The sequence below is a fragment of the Podarcis pityusensis genome (assembly GCF_964106645.2).
Source record: "Podarcis pityusensis genome assembly, chromosome: 4".
In the NCBI taxonomy this organism is placed as follows: Eukaryota; Metazoa; Chordata; class Lepidosauria; order Squamata; family Lacertidae; genus Podarcis; species Podarcis pityusensis.
Window position 1 is genome coordinate 61,200,732 of NC_138027.1, and position 23,013 is coordinate 61,223,744.

Genomic DNA, 23,013 nt, shown 5'->3' on the forward strand with positions numbered 1-23,013 from the left:
ACAACAACCCTCTGATATGAAGCTCATACTGAGCATGCCATTTTTATTTTATTTTTAAAGCGTCTCGCTCTGGATAACTTTTATAAGAACAACTCACTATAAAGCAATTCAATGTGTAAAAATAGGATGTCATCTAATCATGCTGTACAATAATGGTGTCATATGATCGGCCTGACTGAAATCCAGAACAAATAGTTTCATCTATGACAATTATATCAAAATAAATCATGTAAACCTTTCATCCATAGTTGTGTTACTGGTATATGTATAAGTACATGACTAGATTTTTGCAGACTTCCATCCTTCAAGGGACATTTACATACTTTTCTTCAGTCCCTGCCCTTGCCCCCATTAGTTGATAGGCTCATGCCTATTCCCCATAATCAAGACTGCTGAACTGATAGCAATATCATGTTTTAGAAGTTGTCTGCTCTTAATCTAATTTCCTTCTTATTAAAAATGGAAAACACTGAAACTAGAAAAGCTCATTTGTAATAAGATTTTATTCTAGTACAATGGTATTAGATATGCTATTAAGATAGATTGTCTAATTAAAAGGAATGCATTTGATTGAATAATTTTTTTAATTATACTAAACAGAATCAATTTAACCTTTTAACTTCAGCTGCTTAATTGAATAGTAACAGGCAATGAGATGAACATGACCAGTTATGCTTTAATTTCAGGGCAAGAAAATTAATTCCACTATGGAGGAAAATAATTCATTTACATATTCAGAACAACTTTGAAAAATGGGAGGGGAGAAGATAAATATATTGGTCTGTATTCAGCTAAATAGCTGCATAAGCAGAAACCTATGCAAGGATTTCCACTAGCATAACGGGACTTTAATGTGATTGCTTAGGAAAAAAGAAGGTGTTTCATATTCCACTATCTTATAATGCATATGAGTTTTTACAATGTTTTAACAGCATAAAGAGGTGTAGTCAACAGTACCTAACATTACACAAAAGAGAGAGGTTGGTTATCACTTCAGCTCCTTTAAGGGAGATGTGCTGATACGTGCTGCTGGCATCCGTCTGTCTCAGGAAATAAAACACAGTTATCAGAGGACATTTTTTAGTATTGGACTAGTGTGAATGGGATAATAAGTATTCTCTAAGGAATCCAGAAGTCCTATCTTCAGCAAATTAATATTCATTCACAGTGTTACTCAAGTCAAAAGAGCATATACAGGAAAACAAAGTCATCTCTCTCGTAGTATATGTCACAAATAAACAGCTGCTTTTTGAAAATATTGTAGACGAAATTGTAAGTGTGACTTTCTGGAACTAGCTATTTGCCCCTGTTACTTCTGGAAAGTAGAAACACTTAGTAAATGCATTTATATTGCAATCTAGCTTTCTGTAAAAGGTCTTCTGAAATATATATTATGTCAGCAACTTTCCAATTCTCTTATATACAGTAAAAAAACCTTTAAATTAGTCAATAGAACACTATTTATTTGACAGTGGTGGTGAACAATTCCCGCCCCATTAGAAAAAAATTATCATATGGTGAAACTAATAAATGTAATATGGTAAAAATATATACCACAGACATGTCTGCAATCTCCTTTTTATTAAATCTGACTGAAAACCTCTGTTCAGCTCAACATAATGTAATGTTCTTCTTAAGTTCTAGGCATGAATTTCAATGAACCCCTAATGAAAATGCCTGCTTGATTAGCTGAAAGTCTATCAACCTTTTTAAATTCAGATCTTCTTAAAACACACACACACACACACACACACCCTCTAGCTAAGCTCTCAACATAATAGAAGTGCAGAGAGAGGAAGGTAACATCTCACCGATACCTTCTGTGTTGTAATTTTACCCATCACCTGCATTGAGATGCTTTTGTTGGTTTCAACACCCGGTGTGGTTTGTGGTAGCTCCATGTGGTAGCTTCCATGCCTATGGAATGAGCTCCCATATCTATGTAAATACCTGGGACTTTCCCATCTGTCTGACATCTCACTGGGAAGGAAGAATAGCAACCAGATGAGGAAGACCCATGCTGTGGGCTTCACTCACATGGTTGTCATGTTGTCTCACACACATGCACCACTTCAATATGGAATAGTGCCATGGGAAAATGGCTGTGTGATGGAGTCCTCAAAAATGGAGGAAAGTTAATTACTTCCAGAGCTTGTGTGTACCAGAGATGTAAGGCATGCTGTCACTTTTGGTTTTTTATTATTATTATGATTCTACTATGGACACGATAAAAACTGATAAAAAACTGTCCGTAACCTTGTAAAGTGTAGCTTCCTGCTGGATGTCCAAAGCACAGCCCTTTTTTGTAAGTGGGAGTTTCAGTAGGGACCTAAATAGTTCTCTTTGAGTTAAGTGATGGAACACTGAGGAGATTCAGAGAAAGAGAATTAAAGACTTGAAAGAGGAAAGGCATCTGAGTATTTGCATGTGTCAGTAAGCTAAGTCTTAATAAACCATAATTTGCCCCATTATTCCTATTTTACTGCTCCTCTGGTGTTAGCAGGTAAACAAACGATAGTTTAGTGTGATGTCCAAATCCAGGATCATGATTTTCTGCTCCCTGATCCATAAACCAACAACAAACTATGGTTTAAGACTAGCTAGCAAGTGTGAAGTTAGGGCAAAACAAATTATGATCTTGCGTTTGGATGTAACATTAAGCTATCCTCTCCATGGTTTGTTTACACAGTATGATTTATTAAGCAAAGAACTATAGCTTATCATTATGTATGAACATCTTTTTTTAACAAGGTTTTCAATCCAAAATTTTTGCAGTAAGAAGTGGTTTTAACTTTATGCATCTATGTGTGACCTGACCTTAGAAATGCTAGGAAAAGCCATATTTATTGCCTTATGGGGAATTGGCAAGTTCCTTTGTGAATTAAAACATTTTCCTTTGGGTTCTCTAGGTAGAGTTCACATTTCCTTCAATCTGCAGAAGAGCGAAAGGTTTAATTTAATCTCTATCTGACATCTTATCTCCCCTGTTTGTTGCATCTTTTCAGCTGCCTTTTTCTTCTTTTTAAAGCCTTTTGGTAATTCCCACCCACCCCCTCTATCATGTAAAGATTAGTAATCGCAGCCACCAGCCACATCAGTGAAAGCAACAAAAGTGTCTGTGATTTGACCTTTATTCAGTAGAAAGGAGATGGTATTACACAGCAGTGTTTACATTATTGCAGTGGGATACTGAAGCCCCTGTGTTCGCTTTTAAATCAAGGAGCTTGAGCCAGGAGAGAGGAACTTATTTCAAAGGCTTTCCTTGATATATTTGAGGTTCTTTGTAAGTGTGTTTCACACATCAATTTCTTCCTTCATTTGAGTCTTCTCTTACCTTACCATTAAATCTTTCTCTGTCTGTCTTAGTCTGATTTGGTATTGTTTCCTACTTCCACTATCCAAGTCATGTTATATTCAAGGCTGAAAACATGCTACAAAAAGAAAGCTGGAGGAGGAGATATAGTAGGCATTATGTGCTTTGCATTTGAAAGCTTCCAGGTTCAATCCCAGGAACCACTAGGTAAAGGATTTCTAGTGCAAGGCTGGGAAAGACGTGGAGGAGTAGATCAACGGTCTGACTCAGTAGGAGGTAGTTTTCTAAATTCAGAACCAAATTTGCTGGACCCATTTGAGTTCATCTCTGGCATTATTTATGATGGCAGAACCAACACAAATAATTCCATTATGCCAATTCACTTTTGGAGCATAGTTTGGAGCTCTCTGAAACAAAGTAACAACAATTTTATTATTTATATGCTGCCCATCTAACTGGGTTGCCCCAGCCACTCTGGGTGGCTTCCAACAAAATATTAAAGCACAAAAAACCTCAAACATGACAAACTTCTTCGTACAGGGCTGCCTTCAGATGTCTTCTAAAAGTCAGATATGTCTATTTCTTTGACATCTAAAGGGAGGATGTTCCACAGGGCGGACGCGACTACCAAGAAGGCCCTCTGTCTGGTTCCCTGTAACTTCACTTCTCGCCACGAGCAAACCGCAAGAAGGCCCTTGGAGCTGGATCAGTGTCCAGGCTTAACGACGGGGGTGGAGACGCTCCTTTATGTATACACATACTTCAGAGCTGAATAAGGCTCTAAGCCAGAGCTTTCCAAACTTTTCATGTTGGTGGCATACTTTTTAGACGTGCATCATTTCGCAACGTGGTAATTCAGTTTTACTAGCAAACTGGGGGTTAAACTAACCCCTTTCCAGCCCTGGGAGGAGCTTGGGGAACATTCACGCAACACACCTACACACTGCAGCCAAGACGCTACAGTGTCATGACACACAGTTTGGAAAGCTCTGCTCTAAGCTCTGGAGGGTTGTTCTTGAGATCATTAGGATATGGCAAGGTCCTAAGGGCTTCTCTGCAGTGCCCTCTCATGAACCATCATCACCCTACCTAGCATATTAAGGTAGAAAATCAAAGAAAATCACAACCAGACTGGGAGGTGTGCAGACTGTAGGGAGGTTTCAGAAACTTTCATATGGAAGCATAAAATATCATTGCTGTTATAGCCGATTTTAAAGTGCCATCTATATTATTTAACCAACATTTTAAATGCTAAATTAAACTGAATATTTATTTTACCAAGTACAGAATGAAAAATATAATTCTGTCTGTCTTTTTGAAGGCAATTGCAAATAAAGGTGATATTGTTATTGTACGCATCAGGAGTTCAAAATGGCATTTCAATATATTAGTTTGTTCTTTCAAAAGCTTCTCACTTCTTAATGCACACTTTTCCAGTGACCTTGGAAATGCAACATATTTCTTTGCCGTCTCTTCCAAATCCTTTGTTTCTAAAGACTTATTGCAACGTCGATCCACTGAAGACATTCAATCCGTTTCAGAAAGGCGACTTAATTACCTCCCTGCCAGACAAATGGCATGCTCTTCTTCAGGTTAGAATGTGTGGCAGCAGCATAGGGAACCTTATGTAATATTTAGTTGATGATTAATAGAAGGTTGCCTTTCAATCTCCTCAAAATCATTTCTTTAAAGATTTACTTGTAACACACTTGTAATTAAAATGTCTTGCTGAAGATACTTCCATGCTGTGTTTTTATCTCCTCTCCGTAGTTAACCTCCCATATTATTGTGTAGTTTTGTCTCGAATCAATTTTAATTATACATTTTATTTTTTTAAAAATAAGACGTCTTAATGGAAGACTGAAAGAAGAAGATCACTTCTACAGCTTTATTATATTATATACATGTGCATGTTGCAAAACTATGACAGCATTTTTTGTTACAGATAGGCTACTTCAGGAGTGCCTAATTTCAGTAGAGAAATGGCTGAGGCCTTCCCTGTTCTCTACTATTCACTGTGACCTCTGAGTTTGGTTTGCACCAACCACCTTCTTTTCCTCATAGCTGCTACTTGATTTTATTATTATTATTATTATTGAAGAAAAACGCACGCATGCACACAAATATCTGGGGCCTGCAGCATATGTCCATGGTGAAAGAGACAATGGAAGCAAGACTTTGCATTGGGCCTTGTCTCCTCTGGAACTGGCCCCATTAGGATATATTCAGAGATAGCCAAGACACTGCTAAAAACATGACTTTACTACTGTAATCATTACAGATTAAAGTTCTCTGTTAGAGAAGGGTCGGAAGAGACATAAAGTACAACTACTGAGGTGGATTGGAGGCCTGGGAGCCCTCAGCAAGCCACTCCAAATTCATTGGATAAAGAGTGGGACATAAATGTTATTGCCTTCTATAGTCTTCCTGCATTTACTGTCCCCAACCCCATTCAAATTAACTGACTCCGCTTTCTGGATTGTACAAACTCTTAGTAACAAAATAAAGCATTTCATTAAAAAAGAATCTTCAAATTAAGAAGAATGCCTAGATTGTAAAGGGTTATCTTTTTTGCTTTTCCTCTGACCAACAAATAGGATATTAAGAAGCTTAGCATGCAATTCACAATGCTCCATTATAAAACAACCTTTACTTTATTTTATTGTAGTTTGGTACATACCCTATAGAAGATCTCTTCAATGATTTTCAAGATGGACGAAGGCTCCTGGAGCTCCTGGAAGGTCTTACGGGCCAAAAGCTTGTATGTATACATGTTTTCAGCCAGAAATCATATTTATGATATACCCACTATGGTTGTAACTGGATTTGACGTTTAGAGTGCATGAATTATATTGTGAAATTAATATTCATGGATCTCTGGTCCTTGAAAATCCCATTTTCTCTTTATGAAGCACTTTGAATTTTTACTGATTATAAGAACGTGAATTGAACCATAGGACTGGAACATGTTAGGCTGAACACCTAATAAAGTAGTATGAATGTATTGTGTACAATAGAAGTAGTGAATTTGGGGTTTTGTGGGGAACAGTTTCTTAAAACAGCAACTCTTATTTGCCCTCCCCCCACCAGACCTTGCTAGTCAAATACCTAGACAAAAATGGAGGGGAATATGGTGAATTAACCAAAAGCAGCAACAAGCTGTGCTTGTTCATGCAAATAGTTTTGAAACAAAATAGGGTACTGGAAGTTTCTGAATATATCAGTTGCAGTTCATAAACAACCTCAAATTACTGAGCCCTCAAAGATCTGGGGAGAAATTTGAATATGGAGCACTTAGGAAGAACCACAGCTTTGAATTCAAGCCTTAGACTGTCTCCAAACTATTTCTCTACCTCCTTAGTAATTCAATTTGTACACATAAATGCATGAGGATGAGGATGATATTTGTACCTTGCCCATCTGACTGGGTTGCCCTAGCCACTCTGGGGCACAACAGCAATAGTTAGAAGCTATTACCACTATTATAAGCATGAGAGATGTTGAGTCGTGGGTTGACATAGCAGCCGGCACAGCGATTTCTTCAAGTAGCTCTTTATTATGGTAAGCTGGAATAGAACTGACTGCGAACAGCTCAGCCGGCCTGTATTTATAGGCAGCCGGCTGTCAACATTGTAACCACAACAGCCCAGAGTTCCCGCCTAAAATAACTGGCGCGGACCTGAGTGAAAACTATCTACAGACCTGAGTGAAAACTATATACAGTATCCCCCTGTTGGCCCAGGGTGAAACTACACTACATAACACCCCTCCCCACCGAGATAAGGCGTTAGTTACAATCGTAATGGTTTCCTTATATACAGCACTACGCGTAATGGTTCAATTAGGCACAAAAGCATATCAGTTACATTTCCCATACTTAGACCAACAGTGATACCTGTCCAACAACATAGTCCTTTAAATGAGTTGGGCGCTTGGAAACTCTGCCAGACCGCCGGGGGCTGGTAGCCAAGTCCGGAGGGCCACACAGTTCTCGCTGAGGCTGTGGTGCGACCCTAGGTGGCGTTGGAACCAACTCCCCTGGATCCGCTGCTGTGAGTGGAGCCTCCGCAAGTGGAGTGGTCTGAGTCTGTTCTGAAACGGCTTGGTTCGGCTCCACGCTGGCAGTTTGCGAGGGAGGTGTAGGTGGGGCCTCGCCATCTGTACGTGTCTCTTCTGGAGCCGCCAGCGCAGTTGGGGGCACCTCGGTAGTGTCCAAGTCCCCAACCCTGCGCCTAAGCTGGTCTACGTGCCGTCGCCACAAGCGTCCGTCTTCGAGTGCCACCTGGTACGAGCGAGGTCCAGTGACTCCCACTACTGTGGCTGGCACCCAAGGGATGTCCCCCACATAGTTCCGGGCAAAGACCTGGTTTCCTGGGACAAATGACCGTGGTGCGTTGGCACAGCCTGGGGGTTCAGCCACGGCAAAGTCTGGGTGTAGCCGGTCGAGCGGTGACCTGAGGCGGCGGCCCATAAGCAGTTCAGCAGGACTCCTCCCTGTGGCCGCGTGAGGGGTGATGTGTTGCACGAACAAGTATTCGGCGACCCGCTCATGCCAGTCTCCCCGGTCCAGGCGCGCCAGTGCCTCTTTTGTCGAGCGCACCATTCTTTCCGCTTGCCCGTTGCTGGATGGATGAAAGGGTGCCGTTAGGGCATGGCGGATGCCCAGTCCCAAAAGATATCGCTCAAACGTGCCTGACGTGAACTGCGGTCCGTTGTCAGAGACAAGGACATCAGGACACCCATGCGTTGCAAACAGGCCTCGCAGCACCCGGATGACAGCTTCGGTAGTGGTGGAGGGCATCAGGGCGACCTCCAGCCATTTGGAATAGGCGTCCACCACTACCATAAAGGTCCGGCCGTGAAAGGGGCCAGCCAGATCGATGTGCACCCTCGACCAGGGTGTCTTTGGCGTCTCCCAGGTGTGTCCCTTAGCTGCCGGTGGTGCAGGCCTCGACTCCTGGCACGCTTGACAGGCGGACACCCAGGCAGTGATGGCATCGTCCATATTAGGCCACCAGACGTAACACCGAGCCAACGCCTTCATTTTGACAATTCCCGGGTGGCCAACGTGCAGAGCCTCCAGGACGCGCTGACGGAGTCCCTGGGGAATCACGACGCGGTCTCCCCACAGCAGACAGCCGCGATGAGCTGAGAGTTCATGTTGTCTGGTTGCGAAGGGCTGGAACTCCGATGCAAAGGGCCCTTGTGGCCACCCCCTCCACACCCAGTTGAGCACCCGGCTGATGGTGCGATCCTGGGCAGATGCGGAGGCCACAGTGGCAGCCGATACAGGCGCTGCCGGAAGATCCTCAATCAGAAGGAGCGATGAAGCTGGAGCCGGGTCTTCCACAAATGCTGGAAGAGGGCAACGGCTGAGGGCGTCGGCATGGCCCATCGATTTCCCCGGGCGATGGATGAGCCGGTAGTGGTAGGCAGCCAGGAAAACAGTCCATCGCAGCATGCGTGGTGAGAGGACCGGTGGAGTTGGACGATCACCGGCGAGGAGGCCCAGGAGTGGCTTGTGGTCAGTGATGAGGTCAAAAGTCCTGCCATAGAGGTATTCATGGAACCTCTTCACTCCAGCCACAAGTGCCAATGCCTCCTTGTCGAGCTGGCTGTAATTCCGTTCCGTCGGAGATAGTGTCCTGGAAAAGTAGGCGAGCGGTGCTTCTCTTCCATCTGGAAAACGGTGACTAAGGACAGCCCCGATGCCAAAAGGTGAGGCGTCGCAGGCAAGGACCAGCGGCCTGGATTCACTGTACTGTACCAGCACACTGTCTGAAGAAAGGAGAGCCTTGACCGCGTTGAAGGCCGCCGTCTCCCGATGACCCCAGGCCCAAGGCGTCTTAGTGCTAAGGAGTCGGTGAAGAGGCTCAGCCACTGTGGCTTTGTGGGGCAGGAACATGTTATAAAAGTTCAGCAGCCCCAGGAATGCCTGCAACTCCGTTTTGTTCTTTGGAGTGGGGGCCTGCTGGATAGCGCGGATCTTGGATGTGGTTGGATGAAGACCGGAGGCATTGATAAGATAGCCCAGGAACTCTACCTGTGGAACGGCGATCTGGCACTTCTCCCTCTTTACCTTGAGCCCGGCCTCCTGGAACCTGGTCAGCACGGCACGGAGGCGCTCGAACAGCTGCTGGTGTGAGTCTGCAGACACCAAGACGTCATCAAAATATGGTACCACGCCTGGAAGCCCTTGCAGGAGACGCTCCATAAGGCTTTGGAAGATGCCAGGAGCCACACTCACCCCGAACTGCAACCGGCGGCAACGGAATGCCCCCCGGTGGGTGACGATCGTCTGGGCTTCAGCAGTGGCATCATCGACTGGCAGTTGTTGATAGGCTTGGGCAAGGTCCAGCTTAGCGAAGACCTTACCCTCACCCAGGGAATGCAGCAGGTGTTGGACAACAGGAACCGGATAAGCGTGCTGCTGAAGTGCCTTGTTGATCGTGCACTTGTAGTCAGCGCAGATTCTCACCGACCCATCTGGCTTGACAGGCGTGACGATGGGGGTTTCCCACTTTGCGTGGTCAACCGGCTCCAAAACTCCTTGGGCGATCAGTTTGTCCAGTTGTTCGTCCACCTTAGCCTTGAGAGCAAAGGGAACCCGGCGTGATTTTAGCTTGATGGGGGCGACTTGTGGATCAAGGCTAAAGGAGATGGGCGTACCTGTATATTGGCCCAAGGTGCCGTCAAAAACCTCGGCAAAGTCTTTGACCAGACCCTCAGTCTCTGCATTAGAGATGCAGTTGATGCCGGTGACTTCCAGGCCGAGGGCATCAAACCAGTCTAGCCCTAGGAGGCTTGGCCGCTGACCTTCGACCACCACCAACCGGAGCAGGCCCGAAAAATCCTTGAAGGCGATCCGGAACCGGCCAACGCCTACCACGGGAATGTCGTTTCCCTGGTAGTCTCTCAGGTGTACGCGGTGAGAGTCGAGTTGCCTTTTGGACACTCTGGGTACCAGTCTTTTGATGGTGCTCCATGACACGATGGACAGGGCAGACCCGGTGTCGATCTCCATGTCACATGGAGCTCCTTCAATGAGCACCGTGACGTTCAGCTTGCGTCGCGTAGGCGAGTCGGTTTGGCCAATCGTGGTTCCAGACGGGCAGCGGCAGTTGGTGAGAGCGAAACAACTTTCCTTGGCAGACTGGAGTGAAGACTTGGACTTGCGAGTCGATGAAGGGGGGGTGTCAGACGGAGCCGATCGGCAGACCTTAGCGATGTGGCCCCTTCTGGAACACTTCCTACAGATGGCGTCTCTGAATCGACACTTGGCACGGGAATGGTTGCCTCCGCAGCCAGCACATTCCGGTTGGCCCTTGGACTTCTGTTGGAACTTCCTGCGCTCCCGCTTTGTCTGGTGCACGTCATCGTCTTCACTGGAGGATGCCTCCTCACTGCTGGCCTCTTCATGATGCACCGGAACTGGCTCCCTAGCAAGACGCGGGCTGCTGGACTTGCGGATCTCCTGGGCGGAGCGTTCAGCAGCTTCTGAGGCCACAGCCTCCTCAATGGCTTTCTGTAGCGTGAGGTCTGGCTTGGCTAGGAGGCGCCGTTGCAGATGGATGTCCCGGACCCCGCAGACGATTCGATCCATCAGGGCATCGTCTAAGTCTCGGAACTCACAGTGCATTGCAGCCTGTCGCAGGGCGGTGGTGTAGTTGTTGATTGACTCCCCCTCTGCCTGGTTCCGGTGGTAGAACGCATGGCGGGCAGCAATCTTGGACGGCTTTGGTGCGTAGTGGTTGCGGAGCTTCTCTTGGATCGTGTCCCATGGTGTTGCCTGGACTGCTTCAGGCGCAACCAACGCTCGGGCCGTCTCAAACACCTCAGGCCCACAGAGGCTGAGGAATAGGCCCCGCTTCCGATCCTTTGATACTGCTGTCAGCTCGTTGGCTTGGAGGTAGCAGTCGAACCGAGCGAGGTAGGAGTCCCATGATTCAGAGGCTGGTGCAAACGGCAGTAGAGGCACAAGTGAAGCCATGATTCCGATGCCGGCGTGAAGGGCGATGGATGGAACACAGTGCTCTAGCCAGAACAGTCAGCTCTGAATTGGTTCTGCCCAGTGATTTCGCTCAGTGATTTCGCTCTGTGATTCAGCTCAGTGATTCAGCTCAGTTCAGAGGCTGGCCGCATCTGGCTGTGCTCTGATGTCCATCCATCCCACCTTCGTCGCCAGTGTTGAGTCGTGGGTTGACATAGCAGCCGGCACAGCGATTTCTTCAAGTAGCTCTTTATTATGGTAAGCTGGAATAGAACTGACTGCGAACAGCTCAGCCGGCCTGTATTTATAGGCAGCCGGCTGTCAACGTTGTAACCACAACAGCCCAGAGTTCCCGCCTAAAATAACTGGCGCGGACCTGAGTGAAAACTATCTACAGACCTGAGTGAAAACTATATACAGTATCCCCCTGTTGGCCCAGGGTGAAACTACACTACATAACAAGAGACACTTTTAAGCAAACATGATGTTTGCTTTGCTTCTACAAGACATATAACAGTTACTGTGCTGTGTTTAAGCTGTGGAGCTCCTTGCCTGTTAATATTATTAAGCAAGCACCATCAGTACTTTCTTTTAGACTCTTCGGCTTACATAGACCTTTTCTGATGTACAGCTCAGTCATTGGTTGTTGTGTTTCACTGTCCAGAAGTTGACGAAGTATTTCATGCTGTTTTATGAATGTGTCAAATTCACTGCCTAGATGCATTGAGCCTCTGCTGGTGCAATGCTTTCTGCTTACACAGTGGAACATCACCTCCCTCTGCACTTCACCTGCACCCCCTCTAAATCTGCCCCAGAGGGTTGGGGGGAATCCCCCAGAAGGAAAATTCCTTGGTGCAACCGAACATCCTCACACAAGCACTTGCTTGGATAAGGTCATTTGTTTGTTGTGTGGTGTATAAATCTATAAATCAATAGGTTAGTTGTCAGCATGGTCCACTGCATCTTTATACATAACTTCTTCTTTTTTAATCTAGTTGCTTCTTTTTCCCTGAGCAGACTGAGAACAGATAGTGGGAAGCTTGCATGCTTCCCACAGAAAACTTCAAAAAAGTTTTGTTTTGCTAGGCAAGAATGTTATTAGTATTCAAAATATACTGTAGGCCTCCTTCAATTAAAATGTTGCAAGGCATTCTTCCCCATTTCAGATCAAAGATGAAGCAGGGATAGTAGCTGAAGGTTATAACTCCAAATTTCAAAACTAGATTTTTAAATAAAAGTTGTAGAAATATATATTTTATGCAGTATCGCAGCTCCTGACATTTTAAATCTTGTCGTGAATGTGAAATTACTAGCACTGTGACAGAGTCTACAATAAAAGGGTTAACTGGGACTATTAGTAATCCATCACTCTCTTTTCTTTCAGTCACCGCCCATTTTTATTGTGTTCATTTTTTCACATAAGAATGCTCATATATTGTTAATATGGCAAACTTCAAATATATACTTGGAGAATATAATATATGTTTAATGCTGTTCCCTGGTAGCAGTCCTCAACTGGCGTATGTAAAAGAATATCTGTTATAATTAAAACAATCTGAATTTGTCTCACTGTTGCCCTCATTCAGTAGGGCCATTGTAAAATGCCATAGAAAAATATACTACTGAAGTAAGGATTGACATTCTTTGGTATTTTAGGCTCTTCTGTGCTGTTTGTGTCTGTGAGACATTATTTTTAATTTTAATATATAATATTTCCTTGTTTCTCACTATGCATATTCACAGGGTAAAGAAAGGGGCTCCACAAGAGTTCATGCCTTGAACAACGTCAACAAAGCACTACAAGTCCTTCAGAAAAACAATGTAAGTAAATATTTACATGGGTTCATAACTCACATAGAGAGTTGAGGAGAACTCAATAAACAGATATGAAAAATTGCTTCTGGAGTATGCCTTACAATAAATAAGATCCGAGTGCTAATCCCACATCAGGCATTATTTCAATAAATAGCCTTGAAGAAGCTGCTTGGTTGGATCCTGACTTTCGTTCAAATGTGTTTTGCTGGTGCTGGAAGTGACAAGTCTTCTTTCCTCCTGCAGCCACTTGTGCCTCTTGAGAAGGTGGTGGTGTTGGAAGAGCCTTGAAAACAACATGGTTGATAGCATGGTGGGTGGGAATTGCAGAGGGAAGGAGGAATTGGTTAAAATTGCTACCTTGCTGCCTTCCTCTGGCGGTAAGGCTCTATTGAAATTCAGTTCCAGGTGGGAAATGGAAGGAGGTTCATGCAGGAGCAAGTCTGGTTCCAACTCATTATCTCCTAAGCCTTGCTTTCCATCTGTAAACGTGCAGTGCCTCTAAAAGCCATAGAATGTGTTCTCCCTCTCAGATGAAATAATTTGCTGAAATTTCAGTCCGTACTGGTGAACATATAGGAGTTAATCTCCAGAACTTATAAGAACATATAAGAATTAATCTCCAGAATAAAACTACTAGTAATACCCCTCTCTTGCTGTCTTGTTCAACTAGGGAATTGGAAAGTTCTACTGAATGAATATTCAAATAATTCAGTGATTTAAATACCATGCTAAAGGGTTGTTGTTGTTGTTTAGTCATTTAGTCGTGTCCGACTCTTCGTGACCCCATGGACCAAAGCACGCCAGGCACTCCTGTCTTCCACTGCCTCCCGCAGTTTAGTCAGACTCATGTTTGTAGCTTCGAGAACACTGTCCAACCATCTCGTCCTCTGTCGTCCCCTTCTCCTTGTGCCCTCCATCTTTCCCAACATCAGGGTCTTTTCCAGGGAGTCTTCTCTTCTCATGAGGTGGCCAAAGTATTGGAGCCTCAGCTTCAGGATCTGTCCTTCCAGTGAGCACTCAGGGCTGATTTCCTTAAAAATGGATACGTTTGATCTTCTTGCAGTCCATGGGACTCTCAAGAGTATGCTAAGGGGTACTCACTTATATAGCAGTATAGATCAATAGCTAGATTTAGTCATTTACGGTCTTGGTTTATTTCTATCATTACCTGTAATTCACCTGAAATGTGTGCAGTTTTGGACCTGGGAATGAATTTTCCTTATAAAAGGAATGACAAATGAAACCAAGTTGGTTACTTTGAGTAGTTGATTCCTCAGTCTAGTACAGGTATGTCTCTGTTAGTTTCTCCTATTTGAAAGCTGAATGGGAAGCATCTAAGAAAACTTTACAAGGCAGAGAAAGAAATGAGCCTATGTTAATTGCTGTTGAAGTGGCTGGGTTCCCATAAATATTATTTTCTGTTGTCATATGCATTACTTTTTGTTTTTAATTATTGCGACATATGTTTATTTTGTGATATAATAATTGCATCCTTGCTAAGTGCAATTTCCTAAAATACCTGGTACTATTTGTTTTATGACAGATAATTATTTGATCAGGTTATGAAATATGCTCTGGATTGTTTACTTGCCACTAAAAGCTAAATAGTAGAAAATATGCAAACAAAACCACATAGCCCTAATTTGATGTATTTATCAAATCCGTAGGCTTTAACAGGTTTGCTTATGTTTTATTCAGCAGCTGTTTCTTTTGCCCATTACTCTGGGAATGTAAACTCATTTAACTTCTATTTTAATGTTCATTGTTTTTGCATTTGATACATAATTTTATCTAAGTTTGCTTTGCCTTGCTTTGCTCTGACAGGTAGATCTGGTGAATATCGGCAGCACAGATATTGTGGATGGCAATCATAAACTGACTCTTGGATTGATCTGGAGTATAATTCTCCACTGGCAGGTGAGTCAGTCTTTCACAGAACACTTTTTGGATATATCCCTAATAATCAAGGGATACATCTACTTTGTGTATTTCAGGCGGTGTTCAGTTTTGAATCCATCCTAATGTTTCAATAAGTGATAGAGAGAGGAAACAAGGAGACTGTTCGCTACTTAATTTTAGTGTCCAGGTTGGGTATTTAATAAAAGTCAAGGAGGTCAGTGTCCTTTCAAAGTATTATGCAGTCATTTCATGGCAATTCAGGTGCGCAGCCTGGGAGTCATTTTGGACTCACAGCTGTCCATGGAGGCGCAGGTTAATTCTGTATCCAGGGCAGCTGTCTTCCAGCTCCACCTGGTATGCAGGCTAAGACCCTACCTGCCCGCGGACTGTCTCGCCAGAGTGGTGCATGCTCTAGTTATCTCCCGCTTGGACTACTGCAACGCGCTCTATGTGGGGCTACCTTTGAAGGTGACCCGGAAACTGCAATTAATCCAGAATGCGGCAGCTAGACTGGTGACTGGGAGTGGCCGCCGGGACCACATAACACCAGTTCCGAGAGATCTGCATTGGCTCCCAGTACGTTTCCGAGCACAATTCAAAGTGTTGGTGCTGACCTTTAAAGCCCTAAATGGCCTCGGTCCAGTATACCTGAAGGAGCGTCTCCACCTCCATCGTTCAGCCCGGACACTGAGATCCAGCGCCGAGGGCCTTCTGGCGGTTCTCTCATTGCGAGAAGTAAGGTTACAGGGAACAAGGCAGAGGACCTTCTCAGTAGTGGCGCCTGCCCTGTGGAACACCCTCCCATCAGATGTCAAGGAAATAAGCAGCTATCCTATTTTTAAAATACATCTGAAGGCAGCCCTGTTTAGGCAAGTTTTTAATATTTAATGCTGTATTGTTTTTAACAGTTGATTGGGAGCTGCCCAGAGTAGCTGGGGAAACTCAGCCAGATGGGCAGGATATAAATAATAAATTATTTTTATATATTATTATTATTATTATTATTATTATTATTATTATTATTATACCAGACAATTTAATATTCAGAATACTGCAAAATACATTTCTAAGTCCAATTCAGGGTACTGATGTATAAAGCTCTAAACTATTTGAGCCCAAATGTAAGAAGGAACGCCCCTCTCCATGTTGACTGCCCCCTGCATTAAGACAAACCAAAACAGCCCTTCTCATGGCCCCATCACCAGGTGAAGTAGGAAGCTGCCTTATACTGAGTCAGACCATTGGTCCATCTAGCTCAGTATTGTCTACACTGACTGGCAGCCGCTCTCTACAGTTTCAGGCAAGAGTCTCCCACAGCTCCTACCTGGAGATGCCAGTAATTAATTGAGCTTCTGACCTTCTGAATGTAAAGCAGATGTTCAGCCTCTGAGCTACAACCTAGAGTACAGGGGGCAGTAGTGTGGGATAGAGCCTTCTCTCTGGTGGCAAACCATCTCTGGAATGGCGTCTCTTCCGAGGGTTTGGTTTCAGTGACTTACATTAAATGTCAAAATAAAAAAATCCTTCCAGTAGCACCTTTAAGACCAACTAAGTTAGTTCTTGGTATGAGCTTTCGTGTGCAAGCACACTTCTTCAGATACACTGAAACAGAAGTTGCCAGATCCTTCTATATAGTGAGAAGGTGGGGAGGGGTATTACTCAGAAGGGTGGTGGGAATGGGAGATTGGCAGATAGCTGAGATGAGCCTGCTGACGACTCTTAACGACTGCTCTACCTATCTGTTACATTAAATGTGTAGCCTGTGTTTGTTTTCTTTCATGATGGCACAGTTCAGCAAATTTTCAGTGGAAATTCTTGGCCTCTTTGGGTACTGCAAACAGTGCCGGATTTACATATAAGCTAAACAAGCTATAGCTTTGGGCCGCACTCTCTTGGGGGCCCCCAAAAAAATTAAAGGAAAAAAAACCTGGATGTACATTTCCAAAATATAAGATTAAAAACAAATAAAATCAAACCTACATACAGCAACAGCGCTTTGTTTTGTTTTGTGTTGTGTAGGCTCCTATGATGTAAGTAATGGGCCCTGCCAGCTAGCCTGCTCCCTAAAATATCACTGGTTTGTTCATTTCTATATATAGGGTGCCTACATTCTGCATGGACTGGTTGCATGGCAACATGTAGCATGCAGACTACAGTGCAGCACAGTTGAATGTAGGTCAAGCTATTGTACCTGTTATCTAATATTAAAGAGTGCTTGTAGACTGGTGATCGCGCAGCACAGACTAGGGGTATGAGTCTTATGCCTACTGATTGATTTCATGTAATATATAATTTATTTATTTTGATCCCATTATAACGTTACTATTAATATACTTCTTCTTAATTGTATTTCAGTTCAACAATTACTTTGATAAAATACATATTTTTCTTATGTGCAAACGGCTTTAGAAACCTATTAGGTCCATAGATTACCATATAGCATATATTCAACACAAAAAAAACAGCGACAGTTTGTTGTTGACAAAGGACAGCTGGACGTATAAAAGGCCCCATTACCTTCAGTAGCTTAGGGCCTCATCAAACCTAAATCTGGCCCTGACTACAAATTAAAAATAAATGTTGCTAATAGTGCAGAAGTCAAAGTTAGGTTGATTTGCCACAGTGCATCGTGCTTATCCTCTTGCATATTTAAAGAAAGGAGAAAATGACAGTAGGAAGAGCAATGATCCTTTCTTATTTTTATTTTAAAAAACCCCTTTCATTTCTGTACAACCAGTGCTTCTTCAGTATCCTTCATTTGTTTTTTTATGTTTCGGATCACTGTGCTGAGTATTCAAGTACTTAAGAGTTAAGTAAAAGAAACTCAAGTTTTACTGGGGGGGGGGGATGAGTTGCCTTTGATAAATAAACTTGGCTACTGATAAAAATTCTGTCTTCCAACACAGGTCAAAGATGTAATGAAAAACATCATGGCTGGACTGCAACAGACAAACAGTGAAAAGATCTTGCTGAGCTGGGTCCGTCAATCAACTCAGAATTATCCGCAGGTCAATGTTGTTAATTTCACCAGTAGCTGGTGTGATGGTTTGGCTTTCAATGCACTCATCCACAGTCACAGGTAAGAGAAATGCTACAAATTAACATCCAAATGCCTCTGTTTTTGCTGTGATCATGTGAATTGAAAATACTTTATTAGAATCACCTTGCTGGAGCAAGTCCATCTAATCCACATTATTGAATTCCAGCAGTGGGGAGCTGGAGGCCTTTCAGAAATGCACAAACAAGGGATGTAGGGTGGGATATGGGCAGCATGTAAGCCATCTTCTGTTACTTGCTTTCAGCATCCATGAATCAGAGGCATGCTGCCAGTGCTCACAAAGCTCTATTTAGCTATCATGGCTAATTGCCGCTAATAATAGAAATCTATCTATTAATTTTTCTAATTGCTTTTAAAGGTTTATAAAATTGTGACAGTTGCCAAATCTTATGTTAATAAATTTCACAAGATAATTATGCTTTGAAAATTACTTCCTTTTTGCCTGTTGTTAATCTGCTGTTGTGGATGATCTCTAGTCTTACCAGAGTTCCAAGTCTTATCATAGGAATGTTGGTCTACATTAACTCTCTTTATGCCAATGATGTGGAACCTGTGGCTCTCCTATCACCCCTAGTCCTTGCTTTTTACTATTCATAATATTATACTGGTCCATCATGCCTCTTCACAGTATCAGTATTTTCCTCTAAACTAAAGGAGCCTCACATATTTGGTCCTTTTTCAATTAATGCCCCCTTTCCTGCACAATCAGAGCTAAGTTCAGATGCAAGGGTTTTTGTTTATTTGTTTTGCTTCATGCACAGAGGTTTGAAGCGCAGGTACAGTTAGATGGCTTTTTCTAAAAGCAGAACAAGAGCCAAATACTAGGTCTATTCCAAGGTCTGAAATGAAGAAAGTCTAGGGCCATGATATTAGGGTTGCCATATTTCAAGAAGTGAAAATCTGAACACAAAATCTCCATAAAAAAATAAGTTTTTTTGCTTCCTATATGAGCTGCCATACGCCCGGGTTTTCATGGACATTTTAACAGGTTTCAAAATGATGGGGTTACACTTCCCCTGAAAGAGCAGGTTCTTAGCTTGGGGGTACTCCTGGATCCTTTGCTGTCGCTTGAGGCTCAGGTGGCACAGGGTGCCTTCCATCAGCTTCGGCTGGTGGCCCAGCTACGCCCCTATCTGGACAGGGATAGCCTAACTACTGTTGTCTATGCTCTAGTAACCTCAAGGTGAGATTACTGCAATACGTTATATGTAGGGCTGCCTCTGAAGATGGTTCATAAACTTCAGCTAGTGCAGAATTCAGTGGCCAGGTTGCTCACCAGAGGAAGATGGTTTGAGCTTATTATACCGATCCTGGTCCTACAGCACTGGCTACCAATTAGTTTCCGGGCCCAATTCAAAGTGCTGGTTTTGACCTATAAAGCCTTAAATGGCTCAGGATCACAATACCTCAAGGACTGCCTCTTTCCATATGAACCTGCCCGCACCCTGAGATCATCTTCTGAGGCCCTTCTTCGTGTGCCTTCTCTTTGAGAAGTCCGGAGGCTGGCATCACGAGAACAGGCCTTCTCTGCAGTGGCTCCCCATCTGTGAAATGCTCTCCCCAGAGAAGTTCGCTTTGCACCTTCATGATATACCTTTAGGCGCCAGGCAAAAACGTTTCTTTTCTACCAGGCCTTTGGTTGATCTGATTGACATCCTATGCCCTTTTAAAATGTGGCTCTTGTGGGGGGGGCATTGGGTTGTTGTTTTTCTTTTGATTGTGGTTTTTATGTTGATCTTGTTCTGTGAACTGCCCTGAGACCTCCAGGTATAGGGCGATATATAAATACAAACACACACACACACATCTCCTAGATGCCATTTTTGACAGACAAATCCTGGTGTATGGCAAATTCCGGGTATATGGCAGCCCTAATGATACCTTCCTGAATTTGGGAACTCTCTTTAAAAGGTGCCCTGTCAATGCAATTGGGAAACAGAACAGTTTCTTGCTCTGATCCTCCCCCTGCTCCCCATCTGCCCTTACAACATTGTTGTCTTTTAATCCGTTGTCAAATAAGTGTGTTTTCAGTTGAAAAGATTTGTTGCAGGGGGCAGGAAAGAGAGTATTGTTCTGGTTGTTTCTGGGACTATGGAAACATGTTCCTGGCCATTTAACAGCCACCCCTGTGTGTGTTCATAATAGAAACAAACATTAGCTGATAGCTTGCAAGACACTTAATAACAGTTTGGTGCTTTAATTACACACCTTCATAGAAGCAACACAGCAAGACTTAATTTATTATTTAGGCATTTAAAGCTAGCAGGAGTGACCTTAAACCTAGCCTGAGAGGAGCACCTAGCATTATGTGGCAGCCTACATAATACAACACTAATTTGACCACATTGCTGAAAATGGCTCTTATCTCTCTGGTTAGTGGAACCGGATTGTAGTCCTCCAAGCACATGCTTTCAAAGCAGATACTTAAAAGTCAACATAATTGCATCACAGTCAGTCAAGTGCAAATTGCTACTGATAAATTTCTCTTTGGCTCTGTTTTGATGGGGGGAAAGGCGGGTGTTTTTACAGTAAAATGTAGGGAGGGAGAATAGCAGAGGAAGCATAAAAATGAGTACCTTTTGTTGAATGGTGAGAATAATTGTGGCAACTGTCTTCTACATCTTTTCATTAGGTGTCTCTGAAAATGGTATTCAATAGTTATTGGCCTTGGGGATGATGTTGGGTATGAGAGTTGTCCCCCAGTAATTAAAAATATGTGTTTTGTGTGTGCTTGTTTTACTGTTCTGTCATAACATGGTGATTTGTGATTCTATTTATTTAGCACTAGGTACATACCCTCTTAAGAGTCTATTTGCTGGCATAGTAAATCTTAGTGCTGTGCTAATAATGCTTTTCAGCTATAAATTCAAATTAATGCAAAGTCCCATATTAACAGTCCCATATTTAAAAGTCTGGTGCTGCCTGAGTTCTGGAATACATTTCACATATGTATGTCTTCCATACAAGTGTTTTTTCAAAATCCACCCTCCATCAACTTACTTGTAATGTATTATGAGCAATAAAGACAACTTCTCAATTTGTTTGACCATTGGTTCTCAAACAGAACTTAGTGAAATTCCCCTGCAATATTTTTTGCATCTACCCTGTTATCCATAAGAAATATATATTTAGTGATTCATACAGAAATCTTTATTCATCACATCCACTTACCTTATCAGCCTATTTCTTTCTGCCTATTTTGCTTTGCTCCTCCCATCTCCTCCCACAGTTACTGGGACCCACCCAGGACAAACCTTTTAAAACACGCGCCTTTTCTTGGAGCAGTCACACAATAAGAAGTTTAAAGCACAATTTGAAACACAATTCGAAAGCCTGGGTGAATAAAAAAGGTCTTCAGTTGACAGCTAAAAACCATAGACAAGACGTCTAGTGATTATTAATTACTTGGATCCATTCCAGTCTTGCTCCAGGCCTGGCCTTGGCATTAAACTAATTTTGTTGCTGTGGTTGATGACATTTCTTCGGAGAGAAATTGAGGGAGTGTGGTCCACCTTTCTCTGCTTGACCACAGAGTCCTTCTGGAGTGTCTTGGGAAAGTTACAGTTGGGGCACTGTACTTCATTGATTCCACTCCTTCCTCGAGAGCCACTTCCAGGAAGTAGTTATGGTAACCATGGTTTGTGGAAATTTGGCTTCTTGAAACAAATCAATATTGTGGTTTATGATCCTGATTTGTTAACAAACCAGAGCCTAAACTAACCCAAGTTCTCCCTGTTCATACAAAGTGACAAACTCTGGTTTGTTTAAAACAGGAAGTGAATGCTTCTGATTCTCCTCCTGGCTGCAGTAACCCTAACCCATGAAAACTTGAAGTTCATTCTGCTGCTCATTCCCATACGGTTAAACCACAGTTTATTGTTATATGTGGAATAGACTACAGTATGTCTTTGTGGTGCATTGTTTACTGAAGCACTTAAATGCTTTGTCTTCAGTTATATAACAACAACAACTTATTATTTCTACCCCGCCCATCTGGCTGGGTTTCCCCAGCCACTCTGGGCGGTTTCCAACAGAAGGTTAAAAATACATTGAAACATCAGTCGTTAAAAACTTCACTAAACAGGGCTGCCTTCATATGTTTTCTAAATATCATAAAGTTGTTTATTTCTTCGACATCTGATGTGGTGAGCTGACCCAAAAGTCTAATAATACTTATTTTAATTTATTAAAATAGTCATATACTGCTTCCCTGCTGCTGTCCTTGGGACAATCAAAAGACTATGGACTGGCAAGTGGGGAAGCACTGAGCAGACCATGGCACTGAGACCCACTGAAAAATGGCTCAATCCTGACTGGTGGGTCTTGGTCCACTGTTTTAGAAGCACTACTATAATAAATCCAGGAAAAGCGGGTTTTGTTTGTTTGTTTGTTTTTTGATATTTTAATATGTTCTTTGTGGATTATTATGTTTTCTCCTGTGCATGTTACCATTCATATTTACTTACATTTCACATCTGAAACTACTCTGCTTTTGATCATGGGACATTCCCCTCCCCCCCCCCAAAAAAAATAATTAAAGAAATCCTTTTGCAAAAGATAAGAAACTGTTGTAATAGCAAAAGCTTTTAATAATTCTGAAAGGAAGAACTTCACATTGCAGTCTTCATGCTTGTGAATGAAATTTTAAGTATCAGGCATAAAACTAGATTTGAATCAGGAGATTGCATTTCTCCAATATCTTGTGCAATGTGTTAACACGGCCCCTTTATACAAGTCCACATAACGTATAGTCAATACATCTCTGTTTAAAGGTCTGTTTGCATTAAATTCCATTAGTGGTAGTCTCCGGAGAAAACCATTCCCTAACAAGGTGTAGCAATAAAAAGATTCATTGTTTGTTCCAGTAATGCTGCCTGTGAAAATACTTGCTATGTATGGAATGGTTCCATTCAACGAGAATATTCACTTATTAATTGA

The 23,013-nt window shown here is 42.9% G+C and overlaps 1 protein-coding gene across 10 annotated transcripts in view; it reads left to right on the forward strand.

Moving 5' to 3' along the window:
- The window catches only part of DMD (dystrophin), a 1,019,805-nt gene that overhangs the window by 326,151 nt on the left and 670,641 nt on the right, over window positions 1-23,013 (forward strand). For all 10 annotated transcript variants that reach the window (XM_081003446.1, XM_081003453.1, XM_081003448.1 and 7 more), the window contains exons 3-6: window positions 5,982-6,074; window positions 13,047-13,124; window positions 14,943-15,035; window positions 17,924-18,096. In XM_081003446.1, the coding sequence (XP_080859572.1) occupies window positions 5,982-6,074; window positions 13,047-13,124; window positions 14,943-15,035; window positions 17,924-18,096 (437 nt within the window). The remainder of the gene's footprint in view (window positions 1-5,981; window positions 6,075-13,046; window positions 13,125-14,942; window positions 15,036-17,923; window positions 18,097-23,013) is intronic.